Source organism: Tachysurus fulvidraco, chromosome 1, assembly GCF_022655615.1.
Source record: "Tachysurus fulvidraco isolate hzauxx_2018 chromosome 1, HZAU_PFXX_2.0, whole genome shotgun sequence".
Taxonomy (NCBI): domain Eukaryota; kingdom Metazoa; phylum Chordata; class Actinopteri; order Siluriformes; family Bagridae; genus Tachysurus; species Tachysurus fulvidraco.
In genome coordinates this window covers 18,250,797-18,270,796 of record NC_062518.1, presented here as the reverse complement: position 1 = coordinate 18,270,796, position 20,000 = coordinate 18,250,797, and the positions used below count along the sequence as shown (strand labels likewise).

At 44.8% G+C, this 20,000-nt stretch overlaps 2 protein-coding genes across 11 annotated transcripts in view; one reads left to right on the top strand and one right to left on the bottom strand.

Annotated features, from left to right (window-relative positions):
- The window catches only part of LOC113647026 (KN motif and ankyrin repeat domain-containing protein 2-like), a 7,880-nt gene extending 2,416 nt beyond the window's left edge, over positions 1 to 5,464 (top strand). Inside the window, exons 3-10 of one of the 2 annotated variants that reach the window (XM_047815708.1) lie at positions 19 to 1,302; positions 1,799 to 1,877; positions 1,974 to 2,270; positions 2,348 to 2,429; positions 2,521 to 2,740; positions 4,061 to 4,203; positions 4,479 to 4,679; positions 5,328 to 5,464. In XM_047815708.1, coding sequence (XP_047671664.1) covers positions 19 to 1,302; positions 1,799 to 1,877; positions 1,974 to 2,270; positions 2,348 to 2,429; positions 2,521 to 2,740; positions 4,061 to 4,203; positions 4,479 to 4,679; positions 5,328 to 5,441 — 2,420 coding nt within the window. In that variant the 3' untranslated portion in view covers positions 5,442 to 5,464. Of the gene's footprint in view, positions 1 to 18; positions 1,417 to 1,798; positions 1,878 to 1,973; positions 2,271 to 2,347; positions 2,430 to 2,520; positions 2,741 to 4,060; positions 4,204 to 4,478; positions 4,680 to 5,327 lie in introns of both variants that reach the window. The other variant, XM_027153559.2, reaches the window with a different exon arrangement.
- LOC113647024 (low-density lipoprotein receptor-related protein 8-like) overlaps positions 1 to 20,000 on the bottom strand; it is a 48,671-nt gene that overhangs the window by 5,872 nt on the left and 22,799 nt on the right. For 3 of the 9 annotated variants that reach the window (XM_027153554.2, XM_027153555.2, XM_047815637.1), the window contains exons 6-18: positions 19,528 to 19,650; positions 19,324 to 19,446; positions 17,369 to 17,488; positions 17,111 to 17,236; positions 16,519 to 16,690; positions 16,016 to 16,243; positions 15,700 to 15,818; positions 15,153 to 15,292; positions 13,116 to 13,257; positions 11,893 to 12,045; positions 11,145 to 11,408; positions 10,429 to 10,497; positions 9,679 to 9,973 (exon numbers count right to left, since the gene is read on the bottom strand). In XM_027153554.2, coding sequence (XP_027009355.2) covers positions 9,679 to 9,973; positions 10,429 to 10,497; positions 11,145 to 11,408; positions 11,893 to 12,045; positions 13,116 to 13,257; positions 15,153 to 15,292; positions 15,700 to 15,818; positions 16,016 to 16,243; positions 16,519 to 16,690; positions 17,111 to 17,236; positions 17,369 to 17,488; positions 19,324 to 19,446; positions 19,528 to 19,650 — 2,074 coding nt within the window. Of the gene's footprint in view, positions 1 to 5,656; positions 5,791 to 6,614; positions 6,865 to 8,116; positions 8,170 to 8,685; positions 9,974 to 10,428; positions 10,498 to 11,144; positions 11,409 to 11,892; positions 12,046 to 13,115; positions 13,258 to 15,152; positions 15,293 to 15,699; positions 15,819 to 16,015; positions 16,244 to 16,518; positions 16,691 to 17,110; positions 17,237 to 17,368; positions 17,489 to 19,323; positions 19,447 to 19,527; positions 19,651 to 20,000 lie in introns of those variants that run through there. The other 6 variants (XR_003441584.2, XR_007143224.1, XM_027153557.2 and 3 more) reach the window with 6 other exon arrangements.

Below are 20,000 nucleotides of genomic sequence, written 5' to 3'. Positions count from 1 at the left end.
TAATTGCTCTTTTTTCAGTGAATGGCGTTTCTCTAAAAGAAAACGGAAGTCACAGAAGACCGCCCTCCTATTCTGTTGAAACCCCCTACGGATTTCATCTAGACCTGGATTTCGTTAAATATGTCGAGGACATTGAAAAGGGCAACACCATCAGACGGGTGCAGCTTCAGCGTAGACCCCGGGGGCGAAGCATTGGCAACCTGTCACGTAACCTCAGCTTACCTGGGTACAGTTGCAGACCCTCTCAGTGGAACTCAACAAATATCTTATTTCCCAGAACTCGACTCGCAGACTCCCAGCAGCCATGTAGTGATGGCGAATCTGCTCGTATCAGCAAGCCATCAGAGTCTCCCTCAAACACCTCACATGCATTTGATGAGCAGCTGCTGGGACCATACGTGAGACCGAATCTACTGCGAGCCTCCAGTTTACCCCTAACAGTGTTACTGAGAAAATACTCCACTGAGGACCCGACCAGCCCCGACGGTTCGAGGGATTTCCTCTCGCAAAACGGTTCCTCAGAGGACGTCTTCCACGGTCCCGGAGGAGTGAACGGAGGGACTTTTCAGCAGCTGACTGCAGCTCTACAGAGAGTCGGTGAGCTAGAAGAGCAGATCAGGATCATACCAGAACTTAAAGCACAGATATGTATCTTGCAGGAGGAGCGAGAGAGACTCCTGCACACGTTCCAATCCAGACCGGACAACACTGTGACTTTGGACTTTCCTAGAAGCACGGTGAAGATGGTGAAGAAGAAAAATAAAGGAAACGATGACTGGATGGATCGGGAGTATGATCAGCTGGAAGAGAACGTCAAGGCTTCCTCTGAGCAAGTCAATGCCTTCATGATAACCACAGAAAAAAAATTACAAGCAACTAAAACAGATCCTGAAGCTGAGTCCCTCGTTGAGTCTTTGCAGAAGAAAATCACAATGCTAGAGCGGAAGCTTCATGAACTCGAGTCTGATCTGGAAAAGACAACAAATCTTCTAAAGGATCAGGAAAAGCAGAGTCATTTCAAGGATGAGAGAATAACTGAGTTGACCAAACGACACGCAAAAGACATCTGGGTTCGACCAGACAACGTGAGGAACACCCAGGACCTACAGAACAAGTCAGAACCGTTTGTGCAATCGTACTCATCTGAATCTGAATCAAGTAAAACTAACCAGGTGTTTAAACCCTGTGCAACAAGAGAACCTGCAGGATCACAAGCAGACATGGAGGGCCATGTGAAAAAAGTCAGAGAGCTCCTTCAGGAGCAGTGGGAGTGTCTATGCAGAGACAAAGAATCAGGACAAGGTCAGTCATCTGAACATCTACCACCACGAGTCTGCTTCATCCAAACACAGCTGGTCTCTTTAGTCAACCTCCTTACACTCTATATATCACCTGTAGGAGACGCTCAACTATCAGGTAAAGCACTTTGCACCACAGCACTACTGAATTTTAGCCAGAAGGCATTGATTAATTTTCTATAACAGCAGCTGTGACGATAGTGAAGCAGGTTCTCATCCTAATGGCTTATCTGTTAATGACTTTCTGTTCTAATTACTGGTACAGTGCTTTGTAGCAGTCAGAGGTAAAGCTCTAACCAGGTTTTCCCAAATCTCCAAAAAAATAAAAGGTTTATATGGATGAGCTTTGCCTCTGGGTTGATAGGCTACTTGTTCAAACCCCACTCATGTGTCCAGGATATGGCTGAATGGTGGGCCGGCTCACAGCCTTCATTAGGCTGGTCTCAGGCTGGACAGTTAACATGTTACTCATATTGTACCTGTGCTCTTGTGTAATTAAGCTCAGGAGTCCACGATGGAGGACCAAATATCTGTGGTGAAGGGAGGGGAATTTCCTAAACCAGACAATGGAAAAGATTGGTAATCTCTTTATGTACACTTATAAATCGCATCACAAACATCTAGCTTTGGTACTGGTCAGTTATTTGAATCATTTTACTACAAATTTGTTTTTAGCGCTTCTGGTGAAGTAGAGGAGGACAACAAAAGGCTTAAGGAGAAGAGGGTTAATCAAAAGAGTTCCCAAACTGAAGAGCTGCCAGGTTCTACACTGTACACCAGAACACGAGAGCTTATAGGAGAAAGTGGCGCAGAGGCCTCACGCTTGAGAGTGGCTGAAGGACATCACGACGAGCTGGACAGGATGCGTGAAGCTCAACATGCGGAATTTCAGGCGGTAGGAAAAGAGGAGAAGCAGAATGGCAGAAGTTCAGGAGCTGAATCAGAAGAAGCATTACATGGTGAAGGTGGAAGGTGAGACATCATCACTTGGGTGTCTTCACATCAACTTAACCGTAATCATTTGTCTTACTGAAACCTGTTTTTTTCAGGGGAGTAGTGACTGACTTCATGAGTGCGTGTCACTTCTTAGAGAAGCACATGGATGAAGTTTCTGAACCAAATGATGAAATGGTAATTCACAGAAGCGCACCATTCTGAGTCTTCAGTATCAACAGGCGTTTGACATTCTGACCATCACATTTATTCTCTTGTTGATCTCTAGAGGCAGGCTCTGACTGCGGTGTTCCAGCAGTGGTTCCACGTGTGTGCTGAGGAGAACTCGTGCACTGACAAGGTCGCTCTGTACATTAATGAAGTGGCCACAGAAACCCCTGCTGTGCTGCAGTTCCTGGTCAACATGATGGATGATAATGGAAACACTGCCCTACATTACAGCGTGTCCCACTCCAACTTCAGCATTGTGAAGCTCCTCTTGGACACGGGTACATCATACATTCATTCATTTTCTACTGCTTATCCGAACTTCTCGGGTCACAGGGAGCCTGTGCCTATCTCAGACGTCATCAGGCATCGAGGCAGGATACACCCTGGACGGAGTGCCAACCCATCACAGGGCGCACACACACACTCTCATTCACTCACACACTCCGGACAATTTTCCAGAGATACCAATCAACCTACCATGCATGTCTTTGGACCGGGGGAGGAAACCAGAGTACCCGAAGGAAACCCCCGAGGTACGGGGAGAACATGCAAACTCCACACACATAAGGTGGAGGTGGGAATCGAACCCACAACCCTGGAGGTGTGAGGCATACATGCTAACCACTAAGCCACGTGCCCCCCGACACGGGTACTTCTGTTCTGTAATCAGATTCTTAGTCTTCCTCTTGCTTTTTAACAACACCATTACAGTGTCACAGCTGATCACAGTGTTCGAACTGTTTGTACCCCACCTGTTTGTACCCCACCACTGACTTTTCAAAACATTGTTTAAAATGCAATTTAGTTTATTAAGGTCTATTTTTAACCCAGTCAGTTTTCTGACTCTTGTGGTTCTCATCCCATGTGTCCAGCTGCCCAAAATTTCACTTCCTTCCCCCTGCACTTGCCTTAAGTCACACTACAGCTGCTCCGAGTCATTGCTGACCACAACTAAACCGATCAACATCTATTTTCGGCTGAGCAACACACACTGCCGAGAACGGTTTATTTCTTTTTTTATTCCAGCGCATCACCAATTAACAGAAGAAGCAATAACGGATCTGACCTTTTTGTTATCTTTTCTTCACTTTTTTTTTTAGACTAATTTACATTCGCAACATCGCAGCTCATTGCATTTCGCATAATGTGCTTAAAATTGTGTTGCTGAGAAAAAACTCAGAACCTCCTCCAGTCTGTTTGGTTGCGTAGCTAACGAAGGACTTTTGTCTGAAAGGTTACTCTAGAAACTTTGTTTGTTTTTATAAATATTATAATATGATCTATTTTAAATTCCCCGAATAGAGCCGTAACAGAGAGAACTTCTCCCAGGGAAACTTTCAGTCATGAGGATCTTTTGCTGAAATCCAAGAACACACACTGACACAACTGGAAGCATCCAAACCACTGTTCAGGGCAAGCGAGCCAACCCTGGATTGCTACTCAGTTAAAAACAGGACAGAGCTGCTCTGAAACTGACAGAAACTGCTTGAATGCCAAAATTAATAAACCGTATCCTAAAATATTCAGAACTAAAATGCTCGTGTTTTCAGTCAGCGAGTACGAAGACGTTCCTCACCGTATTTGTTTGTTTTCTCCAGGTGTGTGTGATGTGGACCTGAAGAACAAGACCGGGTACACAGCAGTCATGTTGGCGTGTCTCCAGCCGCTGGACACTGATACGGATATAAAGGTGGTCCAGCAGCTGATGGAGTTAGGTGATGTTAACACTCGCGCAGGGCAGGTGAGGAACCGTGAGGTCACTAGAGGACACTAAATTATTACTCTCTAAGGTTCAGAAGTCAGTGTTCTGTGCAGATCAGGGGTCGAGTCAATCCTGGTCCAACAATCCAACAATGTAAACCCATGGGACATGCTGCAACACAACACACTTAACACGCTTCAAACATGCAGGGACATCTAGTCCTGTTGGTCTGGCTGATTTGGATCAGGTCTGACTCCATCTTCTGAGCTGTGTGTGTGTGTGTTGATGGACATCTTTTACACCGTGTCCTGTAGGTGGGTCAGACAGCTCTCCACCTGGCGGTCAGACACGGCCGAGCGTCCACGGTGAAACTCCTCCTGGCTCATGGAGCCAACGTTAACACTCAGGATCAAGCAGGAACCACGGCTCTGATCAGCGCCTGCGACCGCGGACACGCCGACATCGTCCGAATTCTTCTGCAGGATCCTGACTGTGATGTCAACCTCACAGATAAGGTACGAATATCATTCGACGTCCAGGTTAAAGCCGGTACAAACCTGTTCACATCTAAAACTTAAACTAAATCTTTTATTATTTATTTCCTGTTAATACACATACATAAATCCACACAAAAGTACATTTTAGGTTAATAATAAGAAAAGATTTACAGATTATAATAAACATTTTTTTATCGTGTACTTTTCTTCAAAGACACTCGAAATCAGGGAGTTCTCACCACAGGTATAAAGTGTGAGCGCCTCCTAGTGGACACAAATACAACAGCTGGAGCTTAACATCTGTGCTTTCACTTCAAAACTCTATTTATTTCAATTTGTCTTCTTGAATCTGTTCGTCACCGTTTTGTGGTTGATTTCATTGTCTAACACAGTGACTAAAGTGCATGCCGAGAGGAAACCATTGAAACAGCTGCTTTCAGGGTTGCTCTCAATACTAAGAACTCATTTAGATATTTTAATATGAAAAGAATCATAATAATTGTGTTAAAGTGTCAGAAAATACATGAACTGGATGTGAAGTGACCGTGCTGAGATGTTGATGCTAATCTGGTGGCCATTACCTGTTAGCTACATTAGCCACGTAGCTCCAGAGACACTATTCACTTCTCTGTAGAAGATGTAAGGTTGGTGTGCTGTGTGTTGCAGGGAGGTCGCAGCGCTCTGTCTCTGGCCACACAGGCATCACACACAGAGATTGCGGACCTGCTGAAGGCTCGGACCACCGGCACTAAAACCCACGACAAATGTAAGATGGCTTAGAGATGACAACTGGATGCTAGAACTCGTACTGGAACATCTACAGCTTTCTTTGTGTATCTGTCATCATAATTCGCTTCATTTCACTTAATAAGGTGATTTTATGATCAAGTATTATTATTTTTATTATTATAATTATAGCAAGCCTTTGTTTAGACTGCCAAGTGAACTGTAAATTGTTTGCGCCGGAATATTCTTACGGTAGACTTTCGACGATTCTGCCGTACATCCTGTAAAATAAGCAGCATTTCTTTCTCCAGGTCTCTAAACTGCAGCTCTATCATCTCCTCTATAATCCTCATCCTCAGCTTGTGTTCTGTGGTCACTGCCTTCCTGTGTCTCGAGTTACTTCCTGTTCAATTATAGCAGCTATAAACAGCGGTTCCTTCACCAGCTTCTCTTTATTCTCTCTCCACGTTAAAGGTGAGGTCTCCGATGTCTGAGAAATGCTTCAGAATACTGAGTCGGAATGACAACCTAAATAAAAATCAAAACAAATGTGTAGCCAATGAGCAGAAAGTGGCGTGTCTTTTCGATATGGGTGGAGAGAGTGTTCAGTGCGCATGTGTGACATTAGCAGAAAGCGGTTTTAACATCAACTTGGAGGATAAAAACAAAGAAAGAAAGAGAAGAAAGACTTACGATAAGGCAAGAAGTAGAACGTGTTAATATAGGATCAGCTTTCCAGCACTGGAGAGAACTGAAGGAGCAGGAAGTTGGCCACATATTCACAGGCTGCAGTTTCCCGAGTCAGTAACTCCAGAGCTAAACGCTGTTACTACACAAATAACACCTCTTTTCTATCGTAGTAATGTAGAGAGGCAGCTACAACCGCGTTTTGTGTAGTAACAGCGTTTAGCTCAGGAGTTATTGACTCAGGAAACTCCGACCTGTGAATATGTGGCCGACTTTACTTAAGACGCCGAGGCGCTTTTTTCCTTCTCGATAGGTGAGTAACGTTGGTTTTGCTTTGTTACACAGAACTAATATATGCCTTTGTCCTTTACATGATTATGCTTGTGTGTCATTTTTGCTTGTTTGTTTATCTACAATCGTATTGTTTTTCCCTTCAGCTATGATAAAGACACGTTTCTTTCTGTTAGTCGCCTGGGTTACGTATGTATGTGTGGGCGGAGCTAACGATACAGGGGTGGGACCCGTTTGGGTTAGGGGCGTGTTTGTTTTGGTGATTTTATATGTCAACATTGGCTTTCAAACAACGCAGACCTCACCTTTAATAAGAGAAAAAAACAGCTTTACCTCTGACTGGTACACAGGGCTGACACTGGAGACTCCTTCATCACATCATACACAAATTGATCATTAGTCACATTTCATGTCATTTCCCACAGTGGGATTGTGTCACTAAGCTGCATGTGGATAAATCCATGTGCTTTACATCGTCTGACTGCCTGAGCCCTAACCTCTGAAAAGAAATCAGACAGACAGAGGTGTGTGTGTGTGTGTGTGTTCTGATGATAGCTGAAAGTAAATAGAGGCACTACATCAGTAATGTACCCCTCAGTGCACACACCATTAAATCCGAAACACAATCACATCTCATTCAATTTACACTCAGGAGGGATTTCAGTGAGACGCCCGAGCAAAAGAAGACGAGGCATAGCTTTGAAATTGTTTTGTAACAATCCAGAAAGTGTGTGTGTGTGTGTGTGTGTGACAGAGGGAGAGAGAGATTAAAGAGAAGCTTTTTTAATTATAAATGTAATGAAATTCACATAAAGTAAAGGCAGAAATGCCCTGACCCGAGGCACTAAAACAAAAACCTTCAGTAAATTAAAAAGCGATTCAGAGCAATATAAAGACGTGTCAGTGAGAACCAGGAAGAAAAGGAAAGACAAAAACAAACACGTGAAAACTTTGGAACATTATTAATATTTATATTTAGGAAAGTCAGATTCAGTTTAATACAAATAAATTAACTGGCCGTCAGAGTCTAAAATCTTATGTACATTTGTTTTTTTTACATCATTGTATCAAAAGTATTTGTATGAAAACAGTAAGTGCACTCTCACACACACACACTCACACACACACACACTCACTCACACACATACACACACACTCACACACACACACACTCACACACACTCACTCACACACACACACACACGCACACACACACACACACGCACACACACGCACACACACACACACACACACACTCACTCACTCACTCACTCAAACACACACACTCACACACACTCACTCACTCACACACACACACACACACACACACACACACACACACACACACACACTCACTCACTCACTCACTCACTCAAACACACACACACACTCACACACTCACACGCACTCACTCACACACACACACTCACACACACACACTCACTCACACACACTCACACACACACACTCACACACACACGCATATACACACACACACACTCAAGCACTTACATACTCATGCACTCACACACGCACACAGACACTCACACACACACTCACAAACACATACACTCAATCACACATACTCACTCACACACACACACACTCAAGCACTCACATACTCATGCACTCACACACACACACACACACTCTCAAAAACACATTCACATACTCAAGCACTCACACACTCGTGCACTTACACCCACACACATACATGCATACTCATGCACTCACACACACACACACACACACACACACACACACACACACACACACACACACACACACACACACACACACACACCTTCCCCTTCCAGTCATACAGAGTTATATGTAACTCCACCCTGGATAAAGCCCAGACTCTAGTTAACTCAGCATCACCTTCTCAAGCGTAACCAATAACACGAGCAGTCACATGCTACGTATTTCTGACTGTATGTGAAATGTAATAATTTTATATCTGCGTTTGTGTAAAGCTGCTTTGTGACCATGTCCACATTGTACACTAATAAAACAGAAGCTGGTAAAGACGAGGTTTGTTCTCTCTCTGTATGGACCCTCGCTGTGAGACGCTCCGTCTCCTTGATCCTTGTGTTACTGACTGAAGCCTACAACTTACACCTTATACATAATCCATCAGCTGCCCTTGAGTGAAACTGAGCTCAAACAGGTTCTACTGCGGGTTCTTATCTCAGATCACTGCCTTCTGATCCACTGCAATCAGAATCACAGATTTGGTTCAAATGAGGCGCAAATTTAGCAACAAAAAAACTGCAGGTTGTTTTTTTTTTATATACACACATTCATACTGTTGTCCAACACACACACACACACACACACACACACACACACACACACACACAGTGTACCAACTCCCTGAGACAATACTGCACACTTCATTCAGTCCACACATGAGGTAAAGAACCTTCTGTGTACTTCCTGTTTCCTGTAAACAGGTTTCATCAACACAACACACGCAGTGTTCCACTGACTGACTAACAACGTCTCAATTTTATTACACTGCTAATGTAGCTGTCGACGCAGCGCTAATTCTGCCTCCTTTACTGCAGTCTGGAAGAAACGAGAGAGAGAAAGGGGATAGAGAGGGAGAGAGAAGGAGAGAGAGAGAGAGAGAGAGAGAGAGAGAGAGAGAGAGAGAGAGAGAGAGAGAGATTACAGTTTGAGGGTTTTACAAAACCCCTGTTGGACGTCATGACACGTGTAAAAGCACGTTTTTGGCCGACGAAGGCAGAAATATCCGTTAGTGTTTTTTCTGCAGTCACTAGGACAAAAATAAAAGCTGATTATGTGTTTAATGTCATTAAATAAAAATGCTTAGTGTAAAGACGTTATTTCCTGCAGCAGCCTGCTGTTGCATAGGTTTTATAAATCCATCAAGACCTCCATGATTGTTTATGGTGAAACTTTCTTACTCACAAGACGATGCTGTGTTGAGTAACTTCTACAGATCTGGAGCCCCTCCCGTCGTGTGTGTGTGAGCACACGTCTCTCCCGTCTCAGTGACGGTGAGCGAATCGATATGTTTGTCACCGTGCTCAGCTAATTTATATTTATTTATTTAGCTCTCTCTCTCCTGAGTAAAGGGGGCGGGGCTACTGTGTCTCTGCAGCGCTGCGTCTCTAGTCGTTTACATCACTGCTTTCTTTACATGTCTTCATTCACACATCGAATCGTTCCAGAGATACACATCCCTGCTACGTATCATCTAGTGGGTGTACAAACTTTTGACACTCAGGATTTAGCTCAGTGTCTCATGACACACTTTAAACACTGTTCCCATGGAAACCCTCACTTGGTGCTGGTGATGGTGGGTGGCTCTGTGTACCAGTGAGGGACCGGATCCGTAACAGTGCCACCCAGAGGAAGAGCGATGAACGGCGGACACGTCGCCGTGCCGACCGCAGGCACTGGGTAAGGGTGTTGGTGTGTGGCGAGCCCCTCGCTCCTCCCGATGTGGATCTCATCCTCCTCGGTTTCTCCGGTGCTCTTCCGGTACACGGGGTTGTCAAAGTTCATACTCTTGGTGCTCCTGAGCCTCCAGTTACGATAAATCAGACAGGAAGCAGAGAGAAGCAGCACAAACGCCACTGCACAGACCACAGGAAAGGGCACGTAAGGACAGGAAGTGGAAACTAACACCATGATATGATAAACTATTAAAACTGAAGCATTGCATGAGTTCAACACTGAGAAGCAGCTAGAAATGTTTTCTGCTCCTTACAGGAGGAGAGAGTGAGAGAGAAAGAGTGAGACAGAAGGAAGGGGGGCACAAGAAGAGGAGAGACAGATAGAAACAGACAAAATATGAAAAAGTCAGAGATAGAAACACACGAAACACCACAATCAACACACAGACACGCAAAATAATCTGGTCAGCAGCTGTGAGGAGAAGCAGGAGACAAGGAAAGAGGAAGAGGAGGTGAAGGAGGAGAGGAGGAGAAGGAGGTGAGAAAGAGGAGGTGAAGAAGGCGGAGAAGAGGAGGTGAAGGAGGAGGAGGAGAGGAAGAGGAGGTGAAGAAGGCGGAGAGGAGGAGGAACATACCAATGGGAATTCCAACTCCGAGCACAGCCACAGGTACACTGTGTCCCAGAAGATACAACTCATTTCCCGCTGAAGAAAGGGTGAGACAGACAGAGGGAGGGCGAGAGACAGAAAGAGAGACAGAGAGAAAGAGAGACAGAAAGGGAGACAGACAGAGAGAGAGAGACAGAGAGTGAGCGAGCGAGAGAGAGAAAGAGAGGGAGACAGAGAGAGCGTTCAAGAGTGAGAGAGAGAGAGAGAGAGAGAGAGAGAGAGAGAGAGAGAGAGAGAGAGAGAGAATGTGAGAATAGTGAGTTTGTAGTGTTCAGACAGAAGAAGCTCACAGACAGTTTTATATTGCTTTATAAAGTGTCAGGTTGCCATGACAATCCTGTACAGGTTTACGTTAGCTTATAATGATATATCAACAATTACATTATCACCATAGATTAGCATAACAGTTAGATCTGTGTGTAACTGACAATGTCACACACACACACACACACACACACACACACACACACACACTCTCACACACTCACACTCACACACACACACACACCCACACATACACACACACTCACACACACTCACACTCCCACACACATACACACACTCACACTCCCACACACACTCCCACACTCACACATACACACACACACACTCCCTCACTCACACACACTCACACACTCCCACACACACACACACAAACATAATGTACACACACACACACTCACAGTGATGGGACAGGTTAGTGGTCTCTCCTGTAGTTGTGCTCAGCAGCACAGTGGGGATGTGTGTGGATGCCACTGTTACGTTCAGCGTTGGTTCTGATGGAACGACGTTCTCTTTAAAGGTCACAACCTCTGAGACGAACGAGACCTCTGAGTTCACAGTGTCCATGCCTGCCTCCGTCACTGCCTCTGTCACTGCCTCTGACTCCACAGTGCTGCTGTTCAGAGGAAAGCTGGGGAACGTCGGTGTGACGGTGACATTCTGGACTGAGGACACGGTGAAGACGTGCAAATGAAATATTATCATTATTACAGACGTGTTAGATTTTAAGACACAACAGTCATCTAACAGGAGTGTAACATTAAAGCTATAAACAGTCGTTCCCTCTACATAAAGTGCTGAAACTGGAGACTCCTTCCTAATCTGTAAACATCTCCTTTCTTCATAGCAGCGATTTTTAAGATCCGCTTACGTCCCTGTGAGCGAGCCGTTACTATAGAAACAATAATGTACTAGTGCGAATGAATTAATCTTAAATAAACCTTTAATTAGTCAACAATTAATCAACTCATTCTGACCAATCAGAATCCAGGATGTTGCTGCGAAAGAAGTTGTAAAGTGACAAAATTCTGTCTCTTGTCCCTGTGTGTCTCTGGTTAGAATAAGTGAAGTAGCTTTGTTGTTCCTGTGGTGTGACTGGTGGCCACACTGTGGCGCAGTGCGCTAGTTACAGGGTGTGTGATGACTCACTGGCGACACACAGTCGCGTGTCAGGGCTCAGCTCCTCGCCGTCAGGACAGGCACATGTGTACTTGGGGGAGTGAGCGCTGATCTGAGGAGCGCGCAGACACAGGAAGGCACAACCACCGTTACTCATACCGGCCAGGTCACAACTGTCTGCAGCTATACACACACACACACACACACACACACACACACACACACACACAAAGGAACACCATGAGGAACCTGCTTTAACATCTCGATTGTTCACCCGGTCCACATTTCTGGAGTTGATCTCAGATCCGTATTTGAACCTGATGACTTTTCGCCTTGCTCTGAAGACCGCACTGTATATTATTTGTGATATCAGACGTTCATACTAACTTTCTCATCTCTCATCTTCTGTGTTAAACAGAGCAGATCTGCAGGGAGATTAGCAGATAAACTCTTCCCACGTTATCGGGCATTCAAGCTGAGAAGAAAATGAAGCCGCTGGAGGTTCAAAGTGAAGAATTAAAATAACATTAGTGGAGCACTGAGGTGCGCTGAAAGTTTTCTGTTTAATCTACGGACAGATTGACGCCACCTGCTGTGCTCCTGTTAATGCATTCAGGATTTCAGGGATGACTTTCTGCTGCTGTCGTTTGACCTTTGAGAAAGTGAGTCTTCAGCATGTACTGCATCTCTGCCCACTTCCACTCTCCTTCCTTTGACTTTTCTATTTATTGACCCTCTTTGCCGTGCAGCGGCAGGCGCTTCCGGCTGATCCGGGTCACGGCACCAATTAAATCGCAGAGTGTGAACAGCTTCGTTATAACATCCTTCGGGCTCTCGAGTCTAAACACAATAGCATTCTTACCTAAAGTCTTTCTGACTGGTTAGCTGTCATCTGGGCTTCAGTAAAACACTTATTTTAGGGAACAGAACTTACACAGTTGCTGTAATGGGCGTGTTGTAATTCAGACTAAACCAGAGAGAATAACATATATAGTGTGTGGAATCTGTACCAGGGTTTCAGAGGGTGTGTTAATTAAACCAACTAGATGACATTAAAAAAAAACAGTGAACCAAGTTTTTTACTTTTAGAACATCACACTTACACACTTAATCACATCTGTGAGCTCAGGGAACACGGAGTCAGATCTGAACAAAGATTAGACATCTGAAATAAATGGTGCGTAAATGTAAAAATAATAATAATAATAATAATAATAATAATAATAATAATAATAAAAAAGCCTCCACCAGACCTTGGGGCTGACTGAGCTGATGGAACACCACTATATCATGTGGATCTTTGAGGCGTTCAGCGAGGCTGGTGACATCCTGCCCGGTGAGTCTGTTCGCACTGTACACGGCTTCCTTCTCACGGTCCGTCCAGTACACGCGATCCTGAACAACAGATCAAACAACACAAGAGGTGAAGTGAGGAGCAACAGGAGCCGACGGCACGGACACCTGAAGTTACACCTGAACCGTAACCCAACAGCCAGAGGTGGCCTCAAAACCTTCTCCTGTAGCCACGATTCTTAACGCTTTTTATAACGAGCCGTTATAATCCTCCATTAACTGATTACATCACGATAAACAGATATTTTAGGAAGGAAGGAAGGAAGGAGACCCTCAGGGCGACACGAATCAAGCTTATTTTGAGTTCGTCCCTGAATATTTTTGATTAGGAGTAATATTATTACTCAGGAGATGAACTACAGCACTACAGTCTACTGTGGGGAGAAGAAACTCATCAGATAATGACCTATTAATCAGTTAAACCCTTCATAGCTTTGCGTGAACCTCAGCATTAGATTCGCCGCTGCTCTTTCCCATATCCTCTTGGGTCGAGTCCGAACACATAACGTGACACGATGACGTCATCCGTGACTGATTTAAGGTGAGTCGTGTAAGTGTGCGAAACATCTGATTTACAGCTCAGTGTGAGCTCCACCAAAAACTCTTTACAAATGTTAAACAAACTGAAACATGCTCCTGATGAAGAACGTTAGAATTATCAGCAGCATCCTGTAGTACAGTATGGTGGTCGTTCTCTTTCGGTCTGTCATTATAACAGGATCTTCCTGGTATAATTGTACACAGACTGTTATAAACTTGTGTGACGAGTTATTCATCTCAAACGAGCACTAAGATCACACCGTCTGAGGCGACAATAAGGATTTTTTCCCCATCCTCTTCTGGCCAGTCTGTTTTAATTACCTTGTAAATCTACAGGAGAACTGAGGAGACAAACTAGCTGATGTTCCACCAAAGACCCAGCACGATGAAGACTCTGCACTGTGGGGTGTATAAAAGCCTTCACAGCTGCGTGGGTGTAAGAGACAGAACAATTAAATCCTGTCAAACTTCACATCAGAGAGACTGAAGCGAAGCCACACTGCTTTCATCTGTCTCTCCTCATCAAGACATGTTAATACACACGCCATCCATCCCACCGTTGCTACGGACACCAGAGATGTGAAGCAAAAATGAAGTGTATGAATAGTAGAAACCTATTGCACTACTGACAGCTACAGCTTTTCTTTTCCGACACTGAAACCTGTCTAATTATTTTGTTACATTTTAAAAGAAGCACTTTACTGAAATTAATTACTGAAACATGTCTAATTTACACTGAAAATACATTAAATCTGTTTATATATAATGAAAAGAATTCTAGCATGAGAAAAAACACTAAGGTCTTATTTACACACACACACACACACACACACACACACACACACACACACACACACATACACACACATACACACACACACACATACACACACACACACACATACACACACACACATACACACACACACACGCATACACACACACACACACACACATACACACACACATACATACACACACACACACACATACATACACACACACTACATACACACACATACACACACTACATACACATACACACACACACACACTACATACACACACACACTACATACACATACACACACACTACATACACACACACACTATATACACACACGCACAATATACACACACATAAACATACACACACACACATATACACACACACATAAACACACACACACATAAACATACAAACACATAAACATACAAACACACACACACACACACACGCACTACACACATACACACACACGACACACATACACACACACACACATATACACTCTACATACACACTACATACACACAAACACACATACACACATGCACACATACACACACGTACACACATACACACTACATACACACACACACACACACACAGTTACCTCGAACACGGCGAGAGCATATGGATGGCCGAGCCTCTCGCTAGACGACAGAATCACTCTGCGCTGAGCTCCATTAAAGTCCACGCTGGAGATCAGATGGAGCTTTGAGTCCACCCAGTACAGTCGCTTCCCCACCACGTCTACACACACACACACACACACACACACACACACACACACACACACACACACACAGAGTTATTCGACAATTTCGACAAATTCGACAATTTCACAAAAATAACCTTATTTTTCTGTTTTCCACCAGAAATGATTATTATTAGTATTCTGACTGGTGAAATATTAAATGTATTATAATAGAAATATGAAATCAGAGTTGAGCAAAAACACAAACAGGCCAGATGAACGTCACAGAGGTTCTGTCAGAGATAGAGAGCTGGCTGTGTGTTGTTACGCTTCCAGCTGCTACTCCCCCTCTCTGGAGTACTGAGCACTTCCGGGTTTATGGACTTACATCTTTACTGGATCTGTTAGATCAGTGTGGATGTTTACTAAATCTGATCAGTCATTACATGTGTGTAGCTCATACCCAGTGTGATGCCGTTGGGCCATTCGATGCCCTCAGACACTAAAACCTGTCGGTCCACGCCGTTCATTCCAGCCTTCTCTATCTTGGGCCTCGTTCCCCAATCGGACCAGAACATGAACCTGAGGAAACAAAACAAAAACTCACACAATAGTCTGTTGTTTGTAGCTGCATATATTTCGGACATTAGAATAATTTTTACAAACGAGTGTTTCACATTTTAAAGTATTTGTATGATTGTTTTTACTTCTGTTCTTTTATTTTATGTAACTGATAAAACTGATCATGGAGACAGATAATAATGAAAGTGTTTTCTCACCCTTGCTCCGGAGCCACAGCAATGGCCCTCGGTTCACTCAGTTCGGTGCGAATCAGGACACGCCTCCTGCTGCCGACAGACGAAGCAACGGAGATGGTGCCGTGACCCGAGTCAGTCCAGTAGAGGTTGTGTTGGACCCAGTCAAAAGCCAGACCCTCTGGGGAAAGCAGGCCCGTGTCGATCAGAGTCATGTGACGGGCCGGGTCACTCGCCTCATGGATGTAGGCGCTGAGGACACAATGGGGTGGAGGTTGTGGGACTCATATATTCTCACAAAGGCTTTATAACACATTTAGAAGACAAAGTCAATGAAAGTAGTCACGTGAACTGCTGTAAGCTTTGTGGCACTTTTCAACTGATGGTAAACACCATAATCTATAACATCTAAATACTATTTATAATGTTTCAAAAGTGACACATTATATTTAATAAATAATAAATAGGTCTCTTGTTACAGAAGCTTCACTGTTATACAGGACGATCGAGAATTCGGGGTCGGTCACCTGTAGATCTTGCGATGGAAGCGGTCGCACCAGTACATGCGGTTGGAGGTGACGTCCACGTCGATGGCCACGGCGTTCTTCTGAGTCGGGACGACCTGCGTGTACTCCCGCTTCACCAGGTCAATGCGCCGGATCTCGTGTCGGTTGGTGAACATCAGAAAGGGACTTTTACCTACATGGCACACAAACACTCTGAGTGCTCACTTTTTCTGCAACATAAGCAGAGTTTATTTTGGATTTATGCGTTAATTACATAAATGTTAATGGTCTGAAGAGCAAAACATGGAGAATTGCAGTTATGGTAAATAATTAACTTTAGGATGGTAACAGCAAACACACACACACACACACACACACACACACAGGGGATTACTCCTGACTTATTTGATTTTGGTCTCTGATTGGATTGGACTGGTCTGATTAACGTGGGTGACTGCTGGATCCAGACTGCAGGATCAGGCAGTTTAGAGGAACTGTGTGGGAAGCACTTTGATGCGATGACTAACTCAGCATCTTTTAGAGGCACTGTAGCTCATCCTGAAAGCCTGAAAGTCTTCTGCAGTCAAGCAGCTGAAATAATTTTGATTCTTACCCTCCGCCTTGCAGGTTCTGCTCACGGGGTCCATCTCGTAGCCTGAGTGACATTCACACTTAAAATCTCCTTTGAGGTTGATGCAGATCTGACTGCAGGCGTCTGGGTTCTCACACTCGTCTATGTCTGCGAGGAGAAGCACACAGGCAATAAAACCAAAATATCAAAGCAGGGAACTGGAAAATCAGTACATTACATTACTAAGTCAGTGTTTTATCGATAAATCTATATATTTTTTTAATTTCACTAAATAAAAACCTCCGCATGTCCTTTTGTCCAGGAGTTTGTATCCAGCAGGACACTGACACTCGTAGCCAATGGGTCGATCCACACAGATATGAGAACAGCCGCCGTTGTTCATCGTGCATTCGTTTAAACCTGTAGATATAAAAAAACACAACAAAGCGGGAGAGAAAGTGAAGCAGAAGGACTGATGAACCAGGCGTGATGTGTTTATTCCTCCACAATTCACATTATTGGCAAAAAAACTTTTATTCTCTGGCCATATTGTGTTGTTTCAGCAGCCAGCTCACGTTACTATGGAAACCATGGCGACCAGCAGAAAACTTGGTAATGAGGCAGCTGCCGACGTGAACGCAGCACGGTCAGCATCCCGCTTCCTACTACACACTGATTTACTGAGAACTGCTCCAGACCGACTCAGACGGTGAGAGAAACACAAACTGTGCTGATGTGTTTTGTTCCTTGTAGAGCTTCAGGCACAGAGAAACCTGACAAGATGACAAGAAAGAAGCACTTGCTTTCTTTTTCCTTTCTATTTCTCCATGCAGTGCTTCAACCTCTCTCTCTGTCTCTCTCCCTCTCTCTCTCTCTCCCTCTGTCTCCCTCTGTCTCTCCCTGTCTCTCTCTCTCCCTCTCTTTCTCCCTCTCTGTCTCTCTCTCTCTCTCCCTCTGTCTCTCCCTGTCTCTCTCTCTCCCTCTCTTTCTCCCTCTCTGTCTCTCTCTCTCTCCCTCTGTCTCCCTCTGTATCTCCCTGTCTCTCTCTCTCCCTCTCTTTCTCCCTCTCTGTCTCTCTTTCTCCCTCTCTGTCTCTCTCTCTCTCCCTCTGTCTCCCTCTGTATCTCCCTGTCTCTCTCTCTCCCTCTGTCTCCCTCTGTATCTCCCTGTCTCTCTCTCTCCCTCTCTGTCTCTCTTTCTCCCTCTCTGTCTCTCTCTCTCTCCCTCTGTCTCCCTCTGTATCTCCCTGTCTCTCTCTCTCCCTCTCTTTCTCCCTCTCTGTCTCTCTTTCTCCCTCTCTGTCTCTCTCTCTCTCTCTCTGTCTCTCTCTCTCCCTCTCTGTCTCCCCCCCCTCTCTCTGTCTCTCTCTCTCTCTCCCCTCTTTCTCCCTCACTGTCTCTCTCTCTCTCCCTCCTTCCCTCAGGCTCAGAGGAGAATTCGAGCCAGCCAGGTGTTCATTATGAGGAGTTGGCATCCTGACAGTAAACAGGGAAATGAAGGATCAGGGCCGAGAGGCTTCAAGCTCACCATATGTCACGCATTATGAATGAACGAGAGAGGGAGAGGGAGAGGGAGAGAGAGGGAGAGAGAGAGGAAGAGGGAGAGAGGGGGAGAGAGAGAGAGGGAGAGAGAGGGAGAGAGAGAGGGAGAGAGAGAGGGAACTTCTGCTGTTCATTTTCTAGTCCAGGAGGAATAAGAAGTGTGTTACTTGATGTACTGAGATTATAAATACAAGTGCACACTTTCACTCACACTTCCTGGGTCTGTCAGTTTGACTCCTCCTCTACATTAGTGAGTGTATAATTCACATAACTGTATGTTACAGCTGACACTATTACATCATTACTAGGGTAGAATTTTTCACACTTACTTACTGACTTCTCTTTTACAGTTCACAAGTGTGCTACTGTGAAACAGACTGAAGGAGGTGTGGCCTGTGTGTCATTCAGTCCTACTGAAGGAGGCGTGGCCTGTGTGTCATTCAGTCCTAGTGAAAGAGGTGTGGCCTGTGTGTCATTCAGTCCTACTGAAGGAGGCATGGCCTGTGTGTCATTCAGTCCTACTGAAGGAGGTGTGGCCTCTGTCTCATTCAATCCTACTGAAGGAGGCGTGGCCTGTGTGTCATTCAGTCCTACTGAAGGAGGCGTGGCCTGTGTGTCATTCAGTTCTAATATTCAGCTCTAATATTTAACACAGATGACATTACACACTGCAGTAGTTTATCTGCTCTAGCTAACTGCCCCTAAACTCCTTACCACATTCCCTCTTGGGCTCGTCTGATCGATCCTTGCAGTCCTTGACATCATCACACACCTTTGCTCCGTCAATACACTCTCCATTTCTACAGAGGAACTTCAGAGGTCCTTCACATTTTGTGGCTGTAGAGAAGACAATAAAAGGATGACTTACAGTCATTCACCACACACAAACAACCCCCCAACACACACACACACACTTACCATTAACACAGCCAGCCTCATCACTCCGGTCGAGACAGTCAAAGGCTTTATTGCACTGCTTGATACCGTGAATGCAGGAGCCGTCACCACACTGGAACTCATCAGGCCTGCACGTCAGGAGAGCTGCAAACACACACACACACACACACACACACACACACACACACACACACACACACACACACACACACACAGGCACAGCTTAGAGTCAGACACTCACACACACACACACACACACACACACACACACACACACACACACACACACACACACACACACACACAGCTTAGAGTCAGACACTCACACACACACACACACACACACACACACACACAGCCACAGCTTAGAGTCAGACACTCACACACACACACACACACACACACACACACACACACACACACACAGAGGAGACACAGACACACACACACACACACACACACACACACACACACACACAGCTTAGAGTCAGACA